General features: G+C 48.7%; 1 protein-coding gene across 1 annotated transcript in view; it reads right to left on the bottom strand.

Annotated features, from left to right (window-relative positions):
- Positions 1 to 22,268, bottom strand: part of TTLL6 (tubulin tyrosine ligase like 6) — a 52,025-nt gene that overhangs the window by 15,366 nt on the left and 14,391 nt on the right. Inside the window, 11 exon segments of the mRNA XM_025362661.1 lie at positions 3,120 to 3,398; positions 4,364 to 4,535; positions 5,712 to 5,900; positions 7,839 to 8,014; positions 9,311 to 9,536; positions 13,971 to 14,056; positions 15,044 to 15,187; positions 17,581 to 17,737; positions 19,237 to 19,367; positions 19,510 to 19,628; positions 22,000 to 22,040. Of these exon segments, the coding sequence (XP_025218446.1) occupies positions 3,120 to 3,398; positions 4,364 to 4,535; positions 5,712 to 5,900; positions 7,839 to 8,014; positions 9,311 to 9,536; positions 13,971 to 14,056; positions 15,044 to 15,187; positions 17,581 to 17,737; positions 19,237 to 19,367; positions 19,510 to 19,628; positions 22,000 to 22,040 (1,720 nt within the window).

Raw genomic sequence — 22,268 nt, 5'->3', positions numbered from 1 at the left:
AGGTGGGGCCTTTGGGAGATGACTAGGTGATAAGGGCAGAACCCTCATGAATGGATTTGGTACCCTTATAAAACAGGCCTCAGAGAGTTAGCTAGCTCCTTCCAGCATGTGAGGACACAGCAAGAAGCTGCCATCTATGAGAGATAGGCCCTCACCAGACATCAAACTTGCCAGCACCTTGATCTTGGACTTCCCAGCCTCCAGAACTGTAAGAAATAAATTTCTGTTGTTTATAAGTTACCCAGTCTAAGGCATTTTGTTATAGTAGCCTGAACAGACTAAGGCAAATCCCTTATCAGACACATGGTTTGTAAATATATATACTTTTTTCTTTCTTTCTTTCTTTCTTTCTTTTTTGTTTGTTTTGTTTGTTTGTTTGTTTGTTTGTTTTTGAGACAAAGTCTCACTCTATCACCCAGGCTCGATCTCGGCTCACTGCAACCTCTGCCTCCCAGGTTCAAGCAATTCTCCTGCCTCAGCCCCCCAAGTAGCTAGGATTACAGGCACGCACCACCATGGCTGGCTAGGTTTTGTATTTTTATAGAAATGGGGTTTCACCATGTTGACCAGGCTGGTCTTGAACTCCTGACCTCAGGTGATCCTCCCGCCTCAGCCTCCCAAAGTGCTGGGATTACAGGCATGAGTCACTGCACCTGGCCCCGGTTTGCAAATATTTTCTCCCATTGCCCAAGTTGCCTTTTCACTCTGTTGGTTGTTGCCTTTACTGTGCAAAAGTTTTCAGTTTGACATGGTCCCATTTGCCTATTTTTGCTTCTGTTCACTGTGCTTTTGGTGTCATATGCCCAAGAAATTATGAAGTTGCAAAGCTTACTCTCTTAAAGGTGCTTTTCAAATCACGGGGTTGTAAACCTATGAAATCATGAATTAATCTGGTAGGTTGTAACTGATATGTTTGTTTGTTTTTGTTTTTGTTCTGTTTTGTTTTGTTTTTTTGAGAAAGAGCCTCACTCTGTTGCCCAGGCTGGAGTGCAATGGCATGATCTTGGCTCACCGCAACCTCCGCCTCCCGGGTTCAAGTGATTCTTCCACCTCAGCCTCCCAAGTAGATGGGATTGTAGGCACCTGCCATCATGCCCGGCTAATTTTTGTATTTTTGTAGAGACCGGGTTTTACCATGTTGCCAAAGCTGGTCTTGAACTCCTGACCTCAGGTGATCCACCCACCTCGGCCTCCTAAAGTGCTGAGATTACAGGAGTGAGTCACTGTGCCCAGCCTTAACTGGTACTTTTTCAAAGAATAGAAAAGACAGAATAGCACGGGATATAAAATGTTAATTGAGGTATCATATGTAGTATGCCTAAGCACTGTTTTAGAAACTTTTTTCCAGGTGTGTGCGTGGGAGGTGGGGCAGGGTGATGGATTGTGAAATAAAGTGGATTTCTTACTGTGGGCTATGGCTAAAATTTTGAAAAACATTGCCCTACTCTCTACTGCACTTGGTCCAAATGAAGGCCCAACAATGCTGAAGATTTTCCAGTAATTACAGCAGAGTCAGCCCTTGGTGGGCTTCAGCGGGAGGAACACAAAGAGATCTGTGCTAGGGCACTTAGTACCATATTCATGTGGCAACTTCGTTTCTGCAAAAATAGAAAGTCAGCTGTCACCTTAAGTGAATATTTTTTATTTGATCTTTTTTTTTTTTTGAGATAGAGTCTCACTCTGTTGCCCGGGCTGGAGTGCAGTGGCATGATCTGGGCTCACTGCAACCTCTGCCTCCCGGGCAAGCAATTCTCTTGTCTCAGCCTCCCAAGTAGCTGAAATGACAGGCATACACCACCACACCTAGCTAATTTTTGTATTTTAGTAGAGACGGGGTTTCACCATGTTGGCCAAGCTGGTCTCAAACTCCTGACCTCCAGTGATCCACCTGCTTCGGCCTCCCAAAGTGCTGGGATAACAGGCATGAGCCACTGCGCCCAGCTTTTATTTGAATTTCATTGGTGCTATTTGTTTTGGTTTGGTTCTATGGTTGCCTAAGTGCTTTAAGTATAAATATTTTATATCTGGTTTTATGCTTGTATATATTCATAAAAATAATTTAAGTCTACCATGGGGGTCTGAGAGAGTTTTCTTTCCTTCAAAACAAGGTGTCTGTATATCAACAGAGTTTGAGAAATACTGTTAAGGCTGTGCTGAGTTCAAAGGTGTACTACCAAAACCTTATTTGGAGAGAGGGTCTTCACAGGTATGATTAGTCAAGATGAGATCACACTGGATTAGGGTAGGCCCTAAATCCAGTGACTGGTGTCCTTATAAGAAGGCCATGTAAAGATACACAGAGGAAGGCCAGGCGTGGTGGCTCACGTCTGTAATCTCAACACTTTGGGAGGCTTGAGCTCATGAGTTCAAGACCAGCATGGGCAACATGGTGAAATCTTCTCGACAAAAAATACAAAAATTAGCCGGGCGTGGTGGTGTGTGCCTGTAGTCCCAGCTACTTGGGAGGCTGAGGTGGGAGGATGGCTTGAGCGTGGGAGGCAGAGGTTGCAGTGAACAGAGATTACACCACTGTACTCCAGCCTGGGTAACAGAGCCAGACCTTGTCTCAAAAAAAAAAAAAAAGAAAGAAAGAAAGAAAAAAGAAAAGATACACAGAGGAGAAGCACAGAGAAGAAAGTCACGTGACACCAGAGGTAGAGATTGGAGTTATGCTGCCACAAACCAAGGACTGCCAAGCACTCAGCATCCACCAGACAGAATCCAGCAAGAAGCAAGGAAGGAAGGAAGGATCTTCCCCCTAGAGCCCTGAGATGGAGCATGGTCCTGCCAACACCTTGGTTTCAGACTTCCAGCCTCAAGGACTGTGAGAGAATAAACGGTGTTGCCTCCACCAAGTTGGAGGTAATTTGCCACAGCAGCTCCAGGAACTACTCCAGGGGATAACCTGCTTCCCAAGAGGGGACTCACAAAAGCGCCTTCCTAAATGCCGGTCCTCCCAGCAGCTATGCCATTCCATAGTGTGGGCTTCTCAAGGGGAGACACCAAGGCCCAGGGAGGCTCAGTGGCCTACTCAAAGGATCACAGCAAGTTGGGGGTAGAAAAAGGACCAGTAAGCAAGACTCCCACCACTCCCTCCCAGAGCTCGGCTCACTACTTACCACAGTGCCAGCGAAAACGTTCACTGCACAGGCAGACTTGGCCTCCTTTATGCTGAAGTTGGGTTTACTGGGCTCCAACTCGGAGCTGCTGAGACTGATATTCCTCAGGTCTGGTACAGAACTGGAGGGCCTCGCAGACGTCGGCTTGGCAGAAACAGGGCCGGCCTCCTTCATGGGGGCTTCCTCGTTGAGGCTGCTGTCTGCTTCATTTTTCCTTTCATCTCTGACACTCGAGAGCAAGTCAGGTGCATAGGACACTAATGTCAATGGCTGGATGTACTGGGGAGGAGGAAACCACAACACACAGCCCATGGGAACCCAGCTCTATCCACTTCCAGATTCATCTGCACCCAGGGGTAGGTGCAAAGGAGATGAGGAGAAGGAAAGCAGTGGATAGCAAAATTTCTCTAACATGGGGCTCTCGACCTGGAATTCTGGGACCCTTACAGGACTCGTGGATAGCTTCACAGGGTCTGAGCCACTTGAAATTGCGTTTAAAAACTGTGCATTTTGTACTTTCTGGCAAGAGATTCCATAGCTTTTATCAAATTCTTAAAGGGTCTGTGACCCTAACAAAGTTAAATAATATGAAACAAAAATCTCTACTCTAATCCAGGTGAGTCTTTGAGACAAAGGAGATGGATTGAAAACTCAGCTGAATCTTCCCACTGAGCTAGAAGAGAGTGCTAAGCAGAGAAGGCGAAGACAGACCACAGGCCAACTGGACAGCTGACCCACAGCCAGGACTGGTCCACGCTTTGCACAGAGGATAGACCCAGCCATGATCAGCATCCCATGTAATGTTCTGAGAGTCTTGCTCCCAGAAGCTCTTCCCAGTAGCCTGCTCTCTCCACTGTGCCCTGGCCTACTAGAGGGGAGCATTCCAACCCAAGCTGCAGTTGAGGACCAGGAGTATATGCACTCCTGAAGCCCTAAATAAGGTTCCCTAAATAAGGCTCGTGCTCAGCCTCCCAGCATGGCCTGGCTGCTCTTACTCCTACTGGAGGAGGCAAGCGGGACAGACCGGTGAGAGTCCTCTGTTGCCTGGATGGAGGGATTCTCTAAAAGATGCCAGCTCCTGTGTGCCTTCAGGGGTCCCCGCACCACCCCGTCGTTGCCAAGCCCTCTGTGCAGCCCTTCAGTGTGTCTGGGCTCTGAGCAGTGGTCTCCTCAGCACCCCCTACAGATCAGGCCCAGGTGGGGAAGGGTGCTGGCTACGTGTGTTCCCCATGATCCGGGTTTACCTGTTTGGAGGCTTGGGTGGCAGCCTTGTCTTTCTGCTGCTGTTTCTGTTGCCAGCCCCTCACGCCCTTCTTTCTCACTTGCTCGCCTGCCGATTCCCCCTGCATCTCTACCTTCTTCTTCATTTGGAAGGGCTTTTTCTCCCGTTTTAGTCTCAGCTCCTGGATCAGCTGCCTGCCCATGAAGAACAAGTGAATGTGATGGGGGTTAGGGATGGGCTGCGCAGGCAAGCATTCTCCTTGAGGGATGGACATGACTGGGCGAAGAGGTAGCGAGTTCCACGTTCCCTCCTCCAACACATCCAGTCTGCACAAGTGATTGAAGGTTAAGGAGCAGGGTGTGGAGGAAAGCATCATTCTGCCAAGCATACCATCCCCCGTGTGGGAACAGCATCCAAGGAGAGATGCGCAGTAAGGGGGCTATTCCCTAGTCCACCACACCCCTATCTGTTCCCCACTTCCCAGCAGGCCAGTTCCCATCCATGGCAGGTGCCAGCAAGAGGGTCTGGGTAGGAGGCTAAAGCCAAAGGCTCTCATATTGGGCCATTTCATGTGCTGGGCCTCTGTAGCCAATGGATGCTGAGAGTGGACAAAAGGTGACATAATATAGCAGAAATCACTCAGTCTCATGAGTCAGGACACAGGGGAGTTCTGGTCCCTCTTCCGTCATCATCTTTATATGTGATCACTCCTCTGCTCTGCCCTTTCTTTCCATAAAATGAGCTGGTAGGAGAGGACTGCACTCAGTGGATGACTCCCTCCAGCTCCTGGAGTTTACGCCTGTGTGAATCCATGAGGCAGCTTTGAGGGGGTGGCTATCCTCGGGAGTCAGTTTCTAGAAAGAGTTACCTCTCTCCACTTCACACAGGGAATCTTCCAATTCCTTGTCCTTGTGAGACCAGGGCAGAGGTTCATCTGGCAACTTTCTGTTTTTGCTTTTCTTTGCGACAAGGTCTGACTCTGACACCCAGGCTGGAGTGCAGGGGTGCAGTCACAACTTACTGCAGCCCCCACCCCTCCGCCCTGAGCTCAGGTGACTCTCCTACCTCAGCCTCCTGAGTAGCTGGGAGTATAGGCACAGGCAACCATGCCTGGCTAATTTTCCTTTTTGTTTTTTTGTAGAGATGGGGTTTCGCCGTGTTGTCCAGGCTGGTCTTGAACTCCTGGGTTCATGCCATCCACCTGCTTTGGCCTCCTAAAGTGCTAGGACTACAGGCATGAGCCACGGTGCCTGGTTGCTCTGGCAACTTTCATGGTTGGGGACTCTCCCTGCCACTCCAGGCCAGTCAGCCAATAGATCACAAACAATCCCCAGAACCCCCCACCAACCTCATCCCGGATGCCTTCCTACCGGGCATACTCCTCCCGAGCCCTGGAAGCAACAGTATTTTGGAAGAGGGAGTTGTTGTCCTGGAAAAACTTCTCATACTTCTCCGAATTCAGACTGGGATAAATCAGTCGGAACCCTCCACAGTTTTCCTTCTCATATGTTTCAGTTTTCTTTAACTGCATGGCCCGGAAACCCTTGACTTCCTCAATCCTGTTGGGAAGCAGAACGTGGGGCTGCTGTCAAGTTTTCTTGGGACAAAGCCTGGAAGGGACATGTCCAAGCTGGAGGTCGTCTAGGGCCCGATGGAGGCCTTGCACATAATGGTGGTCAATCAGGGTTTGCTAAATAAATGCATGACTGTTTCCCTGAAAGGAGATTCTAGCCCTCCTGGGACAGCCAACGTCATATGCACTAACAGCTGGTTAGCACAGTCTTTTTGACAACTCACCAAATTCTGTCCTGCTCCAAATAAAACCCATTTTCCACTCGGCTTTGTTCTGACTAGGCAGACTGTCACCACCTTCCCATTCACAGTCCTGATTATCCTTCTCTACAGAATAGCCGCTGTACTTTTACTGAATTTGAGGGCTTCCTGGATGACCTTGATGACCATTTATGAGCTGCAATGATCTCATTCTTTCTCACAGCTCCCTGGGGAAGTGGGGGTCAGGTAGGGAGAAATGATAAGCCCCCTTTTACAGCAGGGAAACCCAGAGCCACAGAAATATCCAAGGAAAAATAATGAGGAGACTGATTCAGAGAAGGCCCTTAACCTGACAGCTGCTCCTCAACAGGACACTGCCTCCTTCTCGGGGAGTTTAGAGATGGCAGGACATGGCAAAAGGCATCCTGGAATCCCAGGCAGCAGACCCACTGGGCTCTGGGTCCAGAGCTGTCATTTACCAGCACGGTGACCTTGTACAAGTCAGTTCCCTTTCTGGAGTCTTGGTTTCCTTGGCTTCCAGAACAAGGCCACATGGCACTCCACCCTACCTAGCTGCCCACTCCTTACAGGGAAGACAGTGCAAGTGCCTGAGAAACATGGTGCTTTCCAAACATAAATGCTATTTACGGCATCAGTTCCAGAAACTCAACCCCAAAAGATTAGACTGGCTCTGCCCATGAGGAGTGCAGGGGGCTGTAGTGGGGTCTGAAAAGCAACAAAGGATCCCCTTGACTAGGCTCAGAGTCTCCTGACACTACAATCTCTCTACAGAATGGAAGCCCCAGTTACAAGGCAAGTGCTGCCCAGCAGGAAGCAGGGGACGTTAGCTCCTGGCAACATGGGAACATGGAGAAGGACAGACACATCTTTCTTTATAGTAAAAATAAAGGAATGGTCTTATTTTTATACTGGCAATTCCTAAAGCTTCACATAATATTAATTAATTTCTATCCATTATATATAGCTATATATCTGTAACTTAATCTCCTATTTCTAGGAACAAAGGAATATTCCAAGTAAAACTATTCAAACTGCTACATTCTGCCAGTATAAGCTCATTTTCCAAATGGGATTATCATTTGTTAAAATGACCCCCTCCAACTCCAGGCAAGATTATAATAGCCTTCGATATGTATTATAGTGCCAAGTGCTTTGCTAAGCCTTTTATATGCATTATCTCATTTCATTCACCCAACAACCTTATGTATCATAGCCCCATTTCATAGAAAGATCACTGAGGCTCAGAGAAGTGACAGAAAGGCCACATAACTAGTAGGCTGTCGAGTCATAATTTGGACCAAGACAGACCGTTATTTTATTTATTTATGTATTTATTTACTTACTTGAGACGGAGTTTCACTCTGTCACCCAGGCTGGAGTGCAGTGGTGTGATCTCGGCTCACTGCAACCTCCGTCTCCCTGGTTCAAGCAATTCTCCTGCCTCAGCCTCCTGAGTAGCTGGGATTACAGGCGTGTGCCACCACGGCCAGCTAATTTTTTTGTATTTTTAGTAGAGACGGAGTTTCACCAGGCCAGGCTGGTCTTGAACTCCTGACCTCAGGTGATCCTCCCGCCTCAGCCTCCCAAAGTGCTGGGATTACAGGCGTGAACCACTGCACCCGGCCCGGGACAGACCATTCTTACTGGGAGCAGGGGAGTCAGAGAGAGAGAGAGCCCCCCAAGGCTGGGGAGTGCTACTGTACCTCATCTCCCGAGAACAACACTGCTGCAGGAACTGCCCCCGTTGTCTCTCCTCCTCCAAGACTTTCTTCTTGTCACAGCTTTCCAGGTTGATCAGGACCAAAGTGTCATACAGCAGACCATCTTTCACCTCTTTATCCAACCGAGAGTCGGTGGAGAAGCTTGGAGAGTGGTTGACCTGTGAGGGCAAGATGGGCAACTGGTGACAAAGCCATCCAAAGTGAAAGCAGAGAGTGACGCCGAGATGCCACCTCCAGGGTGCTACCAAAGCCCACCTCAGGGCCTGACTACCAAGATGAGAGGAAGGGAGGGGAGAGCATCTGGACTGGAGCCGTGGTGAAAAAAGGAGGAAGCATAACTCCCTGTAGTTAAACCAGCTTTTATCTCAGGCCTTTCTTCTTTGGGAGCATCAGGGCTACCCTCTCTTTGGTGTGTGTGTTCCACTCCATCCGGGGTGCATGTGTTCCCTCATGTGCACTGGGCATCCAGAGAGCAGAATGGAAGGGGTACTGCCCAAAGGGACAGGCTCGGACACAGGAGGTAGAGAGGAGTGGCATTCAGGAGCCTGGCCAGGGTGGAGGGGAGACAGGTGGGAGGAGGGAAGGACTTATTCCTGCACACTGAAAAGTCTGTATTGTTTGGAGGCACCATGTGACATTTGCAGATTTCTAGAAGTTTCTGAAGGGCTTGCTCCTGGTGGCTCATTCTGCTCTTTGGGTAAGGGCTGCAAACAGGCACATCCCTCTTCCTCCCGCCATACCTGGAAACAAGGACTGGGAATGGAAGCAGGGCAAAGCTGCAGGAATCTGACCTGTAGTCTCGGGTTCTCCACCCCAAAGTCTGACCTGTGTCACTGAACCTGGCACTAGCACCCTTTGCTCCTCACGACGCTCCCTGAAGGGCCATGTGAGAGGGCTCCTGGGGACAATTCTTTCAGGAAGAGAGGCAGCTGCCAGGAAAGCTTCTCCTCCTCCTCTCACCACCCATGGGTCTGGGGGAGGCAGGAAACTCACTACATGGCCCCCTACCCATTTCAGTGGCAGTAAGCCCCAGGACACTCTCTGCTGGTGTGTGTGAACTGAGTAGTCCAGGCCCCTAAGAGTGGGGCACAGTCGCTCCTGTCTGATACTGAACGTTGCCAACCCAGCTTTGACAAAGAACGCCCCTTTCTGGGAGACAACTCTGTTACAAAAGGTCAAGCTGTCTTTAGAATCACTCTGTGCCTGAGATCAGCACTTCCTTGTCTGAGAGGACCTCAAGAAGGCAAAGGAATTATCTAATTCCCAGCTGTCTACCCCCCTCTGGTGGCCACTTCTCAGCTAAGAGAGAAGCCGCATGCAGCAGGCACCATAGGAGGAAGTGGCCTGGGAAGTTGAAACAATTCAGGTAAGCCAGGAGGACAGGACGGAATCCTTGAAGCGAGCTGGCCCCAATAACAAGAGTCCGTTTTCGCCCCTCGCCCAAACTTCCCTACCTCCAGCAGCCAGGGTTTGAGTCTGCGGTCCAACAAAATGTCGAAGCCCAGGACCTCAAAGCAGGCGCTGCTGAGTGTGTGGCTGGGAAAGCAGGTGTGGTAGTTATGCCTGACGATGGGGTGCGCCGAGATGAGGGTCTTGATGATGACGTCCTCAATATCCCTCCATATCTGCTCCACATTGTAGCTGTGGTCCTCCATGTATGCATTGAAGGTGGAGAGTTTCCTGGAAGGGAACCACAGGCCAGGAGGCAGTGTAGCTGACCTCTGGTCACCTGAGGCCATGGCATGCCGGAAACCAGAAACTCCTGGTGGAGACAAGGCTCCAGAGCCAGCAGGGACGAACACCCAGGAGCCAGGGTGACACCTGGGCTGTGTCAGAGCCAGAGGAGGTCCCAGGAATCCCAGGACTACCCCCTCCAAGTCTCCAGAGCCCTGGGGTGGATGCGGATGCAGTCACATAAGACATGGTCGGGACACTCTCACTGTGACCCACAAAACATCTATCAGCAGGGGAAGGGATGAGTCAAGAAAACCCCCGACACCATGGTTTTACTTTGGCAGCAATGATTTCTCAGCCTCTGGGGTTTATTAGAAGCATGTGGGCAGCCTTTTAAGAACGCTGATGCCTGGGTCCCACCTCAGCCATCTGAGGGGATTCTGGGGATATTAATGACACAGAAGTCTTGTTTTAGGGCTGCCCACAAGGAAAAGGCACCCCAGGGCATGTCCACAGATAAGGTTACCAACTGTGCCAGGCAAACTGGACTGTCCCAGTTTTAGAACTGCAAGTCCTGAATTCTAGGAAACCCCTCAGTCATGGGCAAACAGAGACAGCTGGGGGTCGCCTGATCACAGAGGAACTCAGAGATGTCTACCTCATGTGGAACAGTTCATGAAGAAATACCTGAGTGGGTGCTCAGCCAGCTCTGAGCTGGGCATTACCGAGAGAGGACGGATCTCACAAATCCAAGAGGCAGTGGTGGGGATGGACATTTGCCCCCTCACATGCACATACATGTGCACAGAGAGCCAAAGTGGAAGTGGCAATGTGGAAGGAGGAGGTGCAGGGGAGTGAACAGCAGAAATAATGAAAAAGACAAGAGACACGGCTCATCCAGGCCGTTTCAAAAGCTCACTAGACCCCAGCCCAAGGGGTCAAGGAGGAGGAAGCAGGGTCGGCCAGACAATGTGCATTTGATAAGGGCCTTTGGTGCATGCAAAGCCTCATGCAAGGAGGGGACACTAGAAACTGTCACCTCTGTCATGGGAAGCCTCAGGACCATTCAGGGAGTCAACACACATGTGAAACAACCAAGGATGCATTTATATAAAGACAGATAAGCCAAGGCTACTTAATATAGAGGCCACCTCCTCCACCTGCCATTGTCAGAAAACAGTATTGCACATAAATGGATTTTCCAGATCGCTTTAAGCCAATTTTTTTCAAGCGGAAAAAATGTATTTAATTTGCCTAATTGGGAAATAAATTTTCCTGAAATGGATTATATAATTCCCCGACAACATATAACATAACCTTTTCTTGATGACTCAGGACTCATCACAATGAATATACTTTATTGTATAATTTCATAATGCCCAGTGGCGAGTCAATTCAATTTAATACCAGCCATGTGCTGAGCACACTGAAAGATGAAGATGGCTTGGTGTCTGCCAGAGAATCCTGCCAGGTTTTCAGGTTTCCTGTCTTCTCCTTCACTGTGACCGCAGCACTACTCCTGAGTTTGTGCCCCAGTGGGGTATTGACAGGGATGGCAGTTGACCTCAACTGCCAACTTTGGGACAGATGAGACAGTCAGTATGAGAAGCAGATTGTCTCAAAAAATGGAGAGGAGGAAGAGGAAAGGAGAAACAAAACAGGAGGGAAAGGAGGAGATAAGAACTCTGCCCAGCACTATAGGAAGAACCCCAAAGGCCAGGGCACCATTGTAACCCTCAAGGAGCAAAGTACAACTAGGGACAAAAGACAAATGTGCCCTGGTAAAGAACAGCTATGGGCAATGGCTGATATTGACCGTGAGGGTTGTAAAAATACAAAAAAAAAAAAAAAATTAGCCAGGCGTGGTGGCAGGAGCCTGTAATCCCAGCTACTGGGAGGCTGAGGCAAGAGAATCGCTTGAATCTAGGAGTCAAAGGTTGCAGTGAGCCGGGATCGCACCACTGCACTCCAGTCTGGGTGACAAGAGCAAGACTCCGTCTCAAGAAAAAAAAAAAAAACGACAGTGTCCTGCCCATGGAGTGGATGGCACGGGCAGCATGGCTTAGTGGGTAAGGGCACCAACTCGGGGGTTAGACAGCCCTGGTTTCAATCCCAGCTTCCTAGCTGTGCCACCCAGGGTAAGTTACTTAACTTTTTCACACCTCAGTTTCCTAATATGCAGAATAGGGACGATAATAATGCCGACTTCATAGTGTTGTTTTGAGGAGGATTAAGTGGTTTCAAGTATGTAAATTATCACTAGGAAAAGAAATGTCCAAGCTCTCCAGCCCTGGAGATGAGAAGGTAGAGATGAGGAAGTTGGGCAGGGAGACCAGTTTGGAGTGCTGGGGTGGAGGCAAGGAGAGAGAACACACCCACACTGGGAAATGCTGAGTTGAAGACGTCCAGGTGGAAATGAGGAGAGATGGACCTGGAGCCCAAGGGAGACAGGCTGAGCCCAGCAAGGGCAGGCGGAGGCCACGGGGGCAGGCGGCTGCTCCAGGAGAGAGTGGATGGAGAAGCACCGTGGGGTGAGAGGGAGATGAACAGAGGAAGAAGGAAATGGAAGAGGCAGAACAACACTTGAAGCCTTTGCAACCTCACCTTAGTTCTGCTACCCCAAGACACTCCTCCATCACAGCCGAGGGCCCAGAGCCTGCTGTTGGGGTGCCAGTTCTCATTGGAGGAGGGAAATGAGAACCTTCCCATTCTGTGCCCTTAGGCTAATGAAAAATGACAGTAACCACGCACACTGTCTATGTTGCCATCACAAGTCATTTGAACCTCACAGAGACCCTGTGAGGTGTCAGGGCATGGCAGGGAGTCTCATCACATTCATCCTCCACACCAAGAAGTGCAGGCTCAGAGAGATGAAGTAACTCGTCCAAGCTTAGTTGGCAAGTGTCAGAGCCGGGACTACAAGCTAGATCTCCCAGAGTGCCGACATTCAGAACGCAGCAATGCAAGAGGCCCAGCTGGTGCCCATAGCCCAGGTGGGGAGGAGAGGAGGAAGTGGCAGAGCTTCAAGCAGCACAGGTGGCTGACATCTTCCGGAAAAGGGGGAGACTGCCTCCCACCAGTCTTCCACATCCCCTTTAAGCAGCCTTAACTTAGTGATTTTCCGTGTGCTTTTTGGAATGCTGCCACTGGGGGGGTCATGAAATGTCACACGCCTCTCTGATGGTCTGAAGCCAAACTGATAGCCTGTTCAGTGGTCCTTTGAGCTTGGTGCGTTAGAAAAGAGAATGAGCTCTGGGGTCTAACAGACCTCACTTCTCCACCCAGTCTAGCAGTCACAGCTGTGGGACCTGGGGTAACTCACGCAACCTCTGAGACTCAGTTTCCTCATCTGTAAGATGGAGATGGCACCTAACTCACAGTTCTCCACCTACAGAGAGCAGATAGCAATGCCTTTGCCATAGTGTTGCTGTGAAAAATTCAAAAACAGGCCAGGCGTGGTGGCTCACGCCTGTAATCCCAGCACTTTGGGAGGCCGAGGCGGGTGGATCACGAGGTCAAGAGCTCAAGACAATCCTGGCCAACATGTTGAAACCCCGTCTCCACTAAAAATACAAAACTTAGCTGGGTGTGGTGGCACATGCCTATAGTCTCAGCTACTTGGGAGGCTGAGGCAGGAGAATCGCTTGAACCCGGGAGGTGGAGGTTGCAGTGAGCCAAGATCACGCCACTGCATTCCAGCCTGGGTGACAGACCGAGACTCCGTCTAAAAAAAAAGAAAAGAAAAATTCAGCAATAAAAAATGCACAGAAAGCACCAAACACAGACCCCAACACACATGAAGCCTCAGAAATACTTGCTCCTTTTCCCTTTCCCCCTTCACCTGGTCAAGTTCACATTCTTCAGTCTCCCATTTTCTTAAAACTCAAATGAGACCTGATTAGACAATAACAGGAATGGAAAAGCCTGTCATGAAGATACTGTCGTGAACCGCTCTCAATTTCCCCCCTTCTGAGGAATCTTCAAGCCAGCTAGCCTCATGTCAGGGTACTGTGACACATCATTTGGGAATCTCTAATGGAGCAACACCCAGGGGAACACGGGCCAAGCAATGACTGCTTGGCAAGTCCTTCTCACGTGACAGATCAGTAAATATCTGTTGCTTTGGAAATATCAGAAGGGCCAACTGTAATAAGGGTATGTTTTGGTGTGTGTATATATTCTGCTGGGGAAACAGCTCATGTTTATCTCTCCTCCTCCCAGCCTCCCAGGGTTTACGATGGGGCCTTCTTTTAATGATTAACAGCCAAGAGGGCAGAGACGAAGGAATTTGTTCTGGGTTGCGAAGCAAAGAAGTACTTTCTCAGACCATGTGACCCAAGATGGAAACACTGATGGGGACTGACAGGGTTTGGGTGGAATCCCAGAAAGCAGTTCTGAGGTTGGTAGGGAAAGGAAAGAAAAATGAAGCCTCTTCCTTACCTCTTACTGCCAGAGTGAGCGTCTCGACTGAAATTTGAACTGTGCTTATTAATGGAATAATTAGTCAGGTGCATGCAGATATCATCCTGGGGAAAGAGACACACATCTGTGGGGTCAGCTCGGAAGGGCAGGCCCCCTGCTTCCTCTCTGTGCCCTCCCATGGCCCCTGGAGCTTGAAGGGATGGAAAGAAAAGGAAGTTTTAGGGCTTATTTAGTGTGGCAAAATAGAGGAAGTAAGAAGGGGTGTCCTGCAGCCTCAAGCCTAAGAAACTCCAATTCTGCTGGGCGCGGTGGCTCATGCTTGTAATCCCAGCACTTTGGGAGACTGAGGTGGGCAGATCACGAGGTCAGGAGTTCAAGACCAGCCTGATTAACACGGTGAAACCCCATCTCTACTAAAAATACAATAATTAGCCGGGCCTGGTGGCGCACGCCTGTAATCCCAGCTACTCAGAGGCTGAGGCAGAAGAATGGCATGAACCCGGGAGGCAGAGCTTGCAGTGAGCCAAGATTGCGCCACTGCACTCTAGCCTAGGCGACAGAATGAAACTCCATCTCAAAAAGAAAAGAAAAGAAAAGAAAAGAAAAGAAAAGAAAAGAAAAGAAAAGAAAAGAAAAGAAAAGAAAAGAAAAGAAAAGAAAAGAAAACTCCAATTATTTATGAGATTGGGTTGTGCCCAGCCTGAGAAAAACTTCAGGAGTCCTGGGGGTCCAGGAAAGGCGGGGATGGCAGGGTTGCTCACCCATGGCCTTTTCTCCTTGAGTACTCCTGAACTGTGGTTCTGGCTTTGGAGTCAGGCAGACCTGGCCACAAGCCCCAGACTCACCTCTTCCTATCTATGTGACCTTGGACAAGTCCCTTATGCTCTGGGTTTTAATTTCGTCATTCGTAAAATGGGGATAATCACCCCTCTCTCTGAGGGTTCCTGGGAGGGCTAAATGAAACCTGGCACATAGCAAGCGCTCAACAAATGACCCTCACAATGTCTTGAGAACGTGGATTTAACTAGGATTTTTTTTTTTTTTAATCATGCTATGGGGATAGGGTGAGGTAGTGTGTCCCCTTAGCTCACCAGGTTGTCTGTGCAAGGGCGGGAGTAAGAGGTCGTCGCAAAGCGGGCCAGTCCTTCATTGTACACAAAAATCCTGAGAGGGTCACAGGATGTCACCAGTACATAAATCCGTAGGTCAAACTTAAACCCATCAATGATAAAGGGCTGGAAGGAGAGAACAGAAGTCAGACATGCATTAGGGGAGAAATTTACACTTGAAAATCACTAGCTCCTGCCTTGTTTCCATGGAGTTGGCTCCAACATTGCCTAGTGTTGTGGAGGGAAGGCTTGTCCAGGGTCAGAGAGAAGAACAAGGAGACTTGGGCTCTGGGTCCCAACATGTGACCCTGTGGAGGTCACTAAACCACACTGTGCCTTGGTTTCCTGATCTGTCAAGTGACACAAGTAACCACCTCTAAGAGGTATCTTGGCAATTAAACAGAGAAACATTAAACAGTCCTCTGAGGCCGGGCTATAATCCTAGCACTTTGGGAGGCTGAGGCAGATGGATCATCTGAGGTCAGGAGTTCGAGACCAGCCTGGCCAACATGGTGAAACCCCGTCTCTACTAAGAATACAAAAATTCACCAGGCGTGTTGGTGGGCACCTATAATCCCAGCTACTCAGGAGGCTGAGGCAGAAGAATCGCTTGAACCCCAGGGGTCAGAGATTGCAGCGAACCAAGATCATGCCACTTCACTCCAGCCTGGGCAAAAGAGCGAAACTCCATCTCAAAAAAAAAAAAAAAGTCCTCTGATGGGCCAGGTGCAGTGGTTTATGTCTATAATCCCAATACTTTGGGAGGCCGAGGAGGGAGGATTGCTTGAGCTCAGGAGTTCAAGAACAGGCTGGGCAACAAAGTGAGACCTTGACTCTACTAAAATTCAAAAAAAATTAGCCAAGTGTGGTGGTGTAAGCCTGTAGTCTTAGCTACTCAGAAGGCTGGGGTGGAAGGATTGCTCCAGCCTAGGAGGTCGAGGCTGCAGTGAGCCCTGATCACACCACTGCACTCTAGCCTGGGTGACAGAGTGAGACCCTGTCTCAAAATAAATAAATAAATAAATAAAAATTCTTTGATAAGTCAGGCACGGTGGCTTACACTGGGAATCCCAGCACTTTGTGAGGCCGAGGCAGGAGGATCTCTTGAGCCTAGGAGTTTAAGACCAGCTTCAGCAACATAGAGACCCTATCTCGACAAATAGATTTTTTTAAATAAAAAATTAGTCTGGGCACAGTGGTTCACACCTGTAATCCCAGCACTTTGGGAGGCCAAGTCAGGCAGATCACTTGAGGTCAGGAGTTTGAGACCAGCTTGGTCAACATGGTGAAACCCCGTCTCAACTAAAAATACAAAAATTAGCTGGCTGTGCTGGTGGGTGTCAGCTACTTGGGAGGCTAAGGCAGGAGAATCACTTGAACCTGAGAGGCAGAGATTGCAATGAGCCGAGACTGCACCACTGCACTCCAGCCTAGCAGCGGAGTGAGGCTCTGTCTCAAAAAAATAACAATTACAAATTAACCAGATGTGGTGGCGTGTGCCTGTAATCCTAGCTCTACTGGGAAGGCTGAGGTGGGAGGATTGCATGAACTCAGGAGTTTGAGGTTACAATGAGCTATGATTGTGCCACTGCACTCCAGTCAGAGTGACAGAGCAATACCCTATCTCTAAAGAAATAAAAATAAAATATAGTCTTTTGATGCATGGACATATTGTCACCATTCAGGGCTACATATTGTTGCAGTTCTTTTTCTTTTCTTTTCTGTTTTTTTGTTTTGTTTTGTTTTGTTTTTTGAGACAGGGTCTCCAGCATCTCACCCTGTTGCCCAGGCTGGAGTGCAGTGGCACAATCTTGGCTCACTGCAACCTCTGCTTCCTGGGCTCAAGCGATTCTCCAGCCTTAGCCTCTGGAGTAGCTGGAACTACAGGCATGTGCCACCACACCTGGCTAATTTTTGTTGAGAAAGGGTTTCGTCATGTTTCTCAGGCTGGTCTGAAACTCCTAAGCTCAAAGCAATCCACCTACCTTGGCATCCCAAAATGCTGGGATTACAGGCGTGAGCCACTTTGCGCAGCCAACACACAGTGGCAGTTCTACAAGAGTCCTCCCTGCAACGTCATCTCCTGGCCATTTCTTCCCAGAGAGATCAGTGTGTCCCACTCTGTCCACACTCCTAGAGGGCTCCCTCCCCACAGTGGGCTGTGACCGACGACCTCCAGTCAAAGAGAAAAGCTGATTGCTCTCTAGTGCCATGCCCCTTTCCCACATGAGGGCTGTCCCAAACCGAAGGTGCTCCCCTAGCCCTAATGTGTTAGAGGAAAAGGGCCAGCCTGGTAGGGCCAGACCAATTGACAAGGGTAAAAGGATAAGAGACACTCTGGCCCAGGCACGTGCCAGCACCCCTGGTCAGAACATTTGGTCTGACAAAGTGCAAGGCAGAAGCCAGGTCAGCTCCACCTCCGTCTTCACCCTCCATTCCCTCATTTCACATTCTGTCCAGTGGAGCTAAAGCCTGCGGTTGCTGTGGGTGATAAATAAATAATCACAATGAGGAAGTACCTTTGAAATATAGAGCTGACAGATCATATCCTCCCCTGGTTTTATTTCTTTCACTGTCCGGGTGATGAATATACCTTTCCCTTGGCAGCCCGAATCCGGCTTACAAATGTATGTCTTATTTTTTCTTGACCTGCTGTAGGTCTGCAAATCTCCCCAGCTACCAGAGCAGGGAGGGAACAAGATACATCTTTAGCTGGGGAACAATGAAAAGGAAGGCTAACTGTTTATGAAGAAAAGAAAGAAAAGCTATCTAATGTGACAAAGCCCTGGCATTGACAGATGCCCAGAGGTCCAGCAATGGGAGGCAGTAGAGCACACACAGCAGGGAGTGTGGGCTTCAGAGGGAATTCAGGCCTGGGTTGAAGCCCAAGCAACACCACTTACCAGCGGTGCAACCCTTTGCAAGGACTTGACCTCTCTAAACCTCAACTTCATCATCTGTACAGTAAAGATAATAACGACACCCATCTGCTGTGGTGCTTAGCTGCATGACATAATGCGGGCACAGTGCTGCATGCCCCATCAAGGTGACCATGGCACAGGTAGTTTGGTCTTCTGGGCTTGCAGGTAGGAGCTTTGGAGTTCTGGACCTGGCTCAAGCCCTGACAAGTGATGTGACTTTGGATCCATCAGTCTCTCACCCCGCGCTGGGCTTCAGTGTCTCATCTGTGACGCCTCCATTTTAGTCAGAGTATGGGAGAGCAAATCACATATTTGAACATATTTTGAGGAAAGTATATTCAGAAGAAAGAAAGAAACTAAATGAGTGGATGCTCTCTCTCAGTCTCGCTATACTTCTGTGTTTTAACTCAAAGGAACCTTGTAACCATTGGAAAAAATCACCTAACTGCAATGTTCCTCAGTAACCATGAAATCTGGAGCTCCTGTTGACCTAATGGCAAATACATTTCCTTCTAATTTGCTGCTAAGCCCTGAAACTTGTTCCAGACAAGCGAAGGAAAGTCTGAGAACCCTGGAGCTCTTGGTTTTGGAAAGCATTGGGTGGAGAGGGGAGGATGGGATTCTTCTGATGCCCTTGCCATGTGAGTATAATCTGATAGTGGCACTGTTCACTGTCTCAGCCCTGTCTCAGCCACCAGATTGCACCCCAGGTCATGTATGTCATCTCACATTTCTCCTGTTCCTCGGTGGTGTGGTCCAGAGCATTTTACATACCAGGAACTGATGTCGTTTCGAAATGGATATAAAGAGAGCAGAGAAGGGGAAGTGCTGACTGCTATCCATAGTATTGCATGGGACAGAGGTCAGGCATCCCTCCCTGCTCCTAACCTGGGTGCTAACCACTACCACACTCTCTCCAGAGGTGCTCATGGTCCTTAAAGATTCAGAAACTGCACAGTTACGTGGTTGGAATGAGTTCAAAATCAACAGCTTTCAGCGTCAGAACAAACTCTAACCCCAACTGCAGGTACAGGTTCCAGGGCACCCAGCCCCTAAATGTCATCTAATTTTACAGGCAGAGCCTTGTGTTTTCTCAACCTTGGACACACCCTTTATCCCTTCTCTTCCTGAACAGTAGCCAGAGAGATGGGAGATCATATGGTCAGGGAAAGTGGCAACCAGGGAATCAGGGGCAAGAGGAAACATAAATGGGGAGAGGACTGGAGAAGGAAGCACAGGGCAGGGGGCACTCACTCAGCAGGAAGACACCAGGTCCTAGGGAAAAAGTGGAAATCTTTAGGGAACATCTTTAACATGCGGTTCATATTCCTGGCCAGCAAGTCCTTCCGGCAGATTTCACTCATCCCGGGAAAGTGATTGATCTTCTGCAAGGGAAGCGGAATTCATGAGCAATCGAGGGACATGGGAGTACCACAAAATCTCCTTGGGACACAGGTGTAAAAATGGGGCCCCACTGGGTAAGATGCCGCACTTAAACCAAGGACCATCCATCACTAGCCCAAATACCTGGTAACTTTTCATTTCCATCACCCGCTCCAGTGATACTGAGTAATCTGTCCAATAGAGAGTCCAGTCATCGTTTTCCCCTCCCTCTCTAAGGCCGTACTGTTGGGCGGCCCTGCGCACTATTGAAGAAAGAAAGGCCTATTAGCCCGGGAAGTGGGGGAGGAGCATAGGGTGGGGAGGTTCCATTACTAGGTGCTCCCAGACCAAGTACTGAAGCGAGAGAACTCAGCTCCTTGATACTGGAAGCCATCTTGCCCTGTCTCCATTAATGCAAGAATGGAGAGTCAAACACTGCCACTGCATCACTTGAGCCCAGGAGTTCAAGACCAGCCTGGCCAACATGGCAAAACCCCGTCTCTACTAAAAATACAAAAAATTAGCTGGGTGTGGTGGGGCATGCCTGTAATCCCAGCTACTCAGGAGGCTGAGGGGGAGAATAACCTGAGCCCTGTAAATTGAGGCTGCAGTGAGCCATGATCATGCCACTGCACCAGTGAAGGTTTCATGTCACATGAAGTGCTCATGGCACTCTAGCCTGAGCAACAGGAGACCCTGTGAGAGAAAGAAAAGAAGGAAGGAAAAGAAAGAAAGAGAGAGAGAGAGAGAGAAAGAAAAAGAGAAAAGAAAGAAAAAAAGAAAGAAAGAAGAAAGAGAAAGAAAGAAAGAAAGAAAGAAAGAAAGAAAGAAAGAAAGAAAGAAAGAAAGAAAGAAAGAAAGAAAGAAAGAGAAGAAAGAGAGAGAAAGAGAATAAATAAAGGAACACGGAGAGTTGAAAACTACTGAAAAATCCAGCCTGTACTCAATGATCCCCATAGAAGGTTATCTGGGGTGAATGATTTGCCTGTTCTGGCTTCCCTTTGCCAGAAAGCAAGCTTTTGGCTTTCCTCCAAACACCAAGCTCTGAATGTTCAGGGAATATAAACTAATCCTTAACATTAGTCAGAGCCAAGCTTAATTAGTATATGGTATATTAAGCATACTTTTTTTTTAAAGTACACACTGGATTTCAAAACTATATCTGTGATGTCATATCCTTTCTGTCCCTGTTAGGATTAATAAGTAGGAGCTGACTCCAACACAAACTCAAATGCCTTCAAGGGCCTAGAATGGGAGAAGTGCCTGCAGTAACCGGGACAGTACAAGACTACCTTAAAGCATTCACATTTGAATTTAAAATACTGCAACAGTCTGGGCACAGTGGCTCATGCCTGTAATCCCAGCACTTTGGGACGCCAAGGCGGGCAGATCACCTGAGGTCAGGAGTTCGAGACGAGCCTGGTCAACATGGCAAAACCTTGTCTCTAATAAAGAGACAAAAATTATCTGGGCATGGTGGTGTGCACCTGTACTCCCAGCTACTTGAGAGGCTGAGGCAGGAGAATCACTTGAACCTGGGAGGCGAAGGTTGCAGTGAGCCAAGATCATGCCACTGCACTCCAGCCTAGGGGACAGAACGAGACTCCATCTCAAAAAAAATAAATAAATGGCCAGGTGCAGTGGCTCATGCCTGTAATCCCAGCACTCTGGGAGGCCGAGGCAAGTAGATCACCTGAGGTCGGGAGTTCGAGACCCACCTGACCAACATGGAGAAACCCCCATCTCTACTAAAACTACAAAATTAGCCGAGCAAGGTGGTGCATGCCTGTAATCCCAGCTACTCAGGGGGCTGAGGCAGGAGAATCGCTTGAACCCAGGAGGCAGAGGTGGCAGTGAGCTGAGATCATGCCATTACACTCCAGCCTGGGCAATAAGAGTGAAACTCAGTCTCAAAAAAAATAAAATAAAATGAATAAATAAATACAATACAGCAACAGCCGGGCACAGTGGCTCACACTCATAATCCCAACACTTTGGGAGGCTGAGGTAGGTGGATCACTTGAGGTCAGGAGTTTGAGACCAGCATGGCCAACATTGTGAAACCCCATCTCTACTAAAAATACAAAAAATTAGCCAGGCATGGTGGCACTTGCCTGTAATCCCAGCTACTTGGGAGGCTGAGGCAGGAGAATCACCTGAACCTGGGAGGTGGAGGTTGCAATGAGCTGAGATCACGCCACTGCGCTCCAGAGCAAGAGGCCATCTCAAAAAAAGAAAAAAAAAAAAAAGCAACAGCAACAGCAACACTGTGCTCTGAAGTACAAAATAGGTCTGTAGATCAGGTTCAGTTCACGAACTGCAAGTTTGTAACTTGTGCTCTAAAACAGAGCCACTGGCTGCAGCAACAGCTGTCTCTTACAATTAGATCCCCAAATCACTATATATAAGAATTACAGATAGTTGAAGTACACACCATTCTGGTGAAAACCCATGACTCTTGGAATAAGATTCCCAACTTCCTTAATTAAGTAGTTCATTGAGCTAGGAAAACTGAAGGACAGGATTTGGAGACACACCCTTCCATCCTCACAAATACACAAAAGTGACTCTTCCCAACCCTTTAGGAGAATCCGGTGGGTCCCCATTATAGATCCCCTGAATGTAGATGCTCACCACTCTCATACCGGCAGCTGGATAGATTGATCACCAATCATCTGGAAAAGAGAAAAAGGAAAGCAGCAAGACAGAAACACATTTGCCGGAACAAGTGACTGTGCCCAGAAACATCCTGTCCCAGGTGGAGCTCTCTGAAATCTAGCCTGCCATGCTAAGCCTGGTTTGACCACTCCTGTTGCTGAAGACACGAGTCCAAAGGGGTACAGCATGGTGGAAAACATGGCATCAGGGTACTATTACTCTACCCGGAAGGTAGAAATTCTGTG

Source organism: Theropithecus gelada, chromosome 16, assembly GCF_003255815.1.
Source record: "Theropithecus gelada isolate Dixy chromosome 16, Tgel_1.0, whole genome shotgun sequence".
NCBI lineage: Eukaryota > Metazoa > Chordata > Mammalia > Primates > Cercopithecidae > Theropithecus > Theropithecus gelada.
The sequence above is the reverse complement of the archived record's forward strand: the minus strand, read 5'-3'. Positions and strand labels throughout refer to the sequence as shown.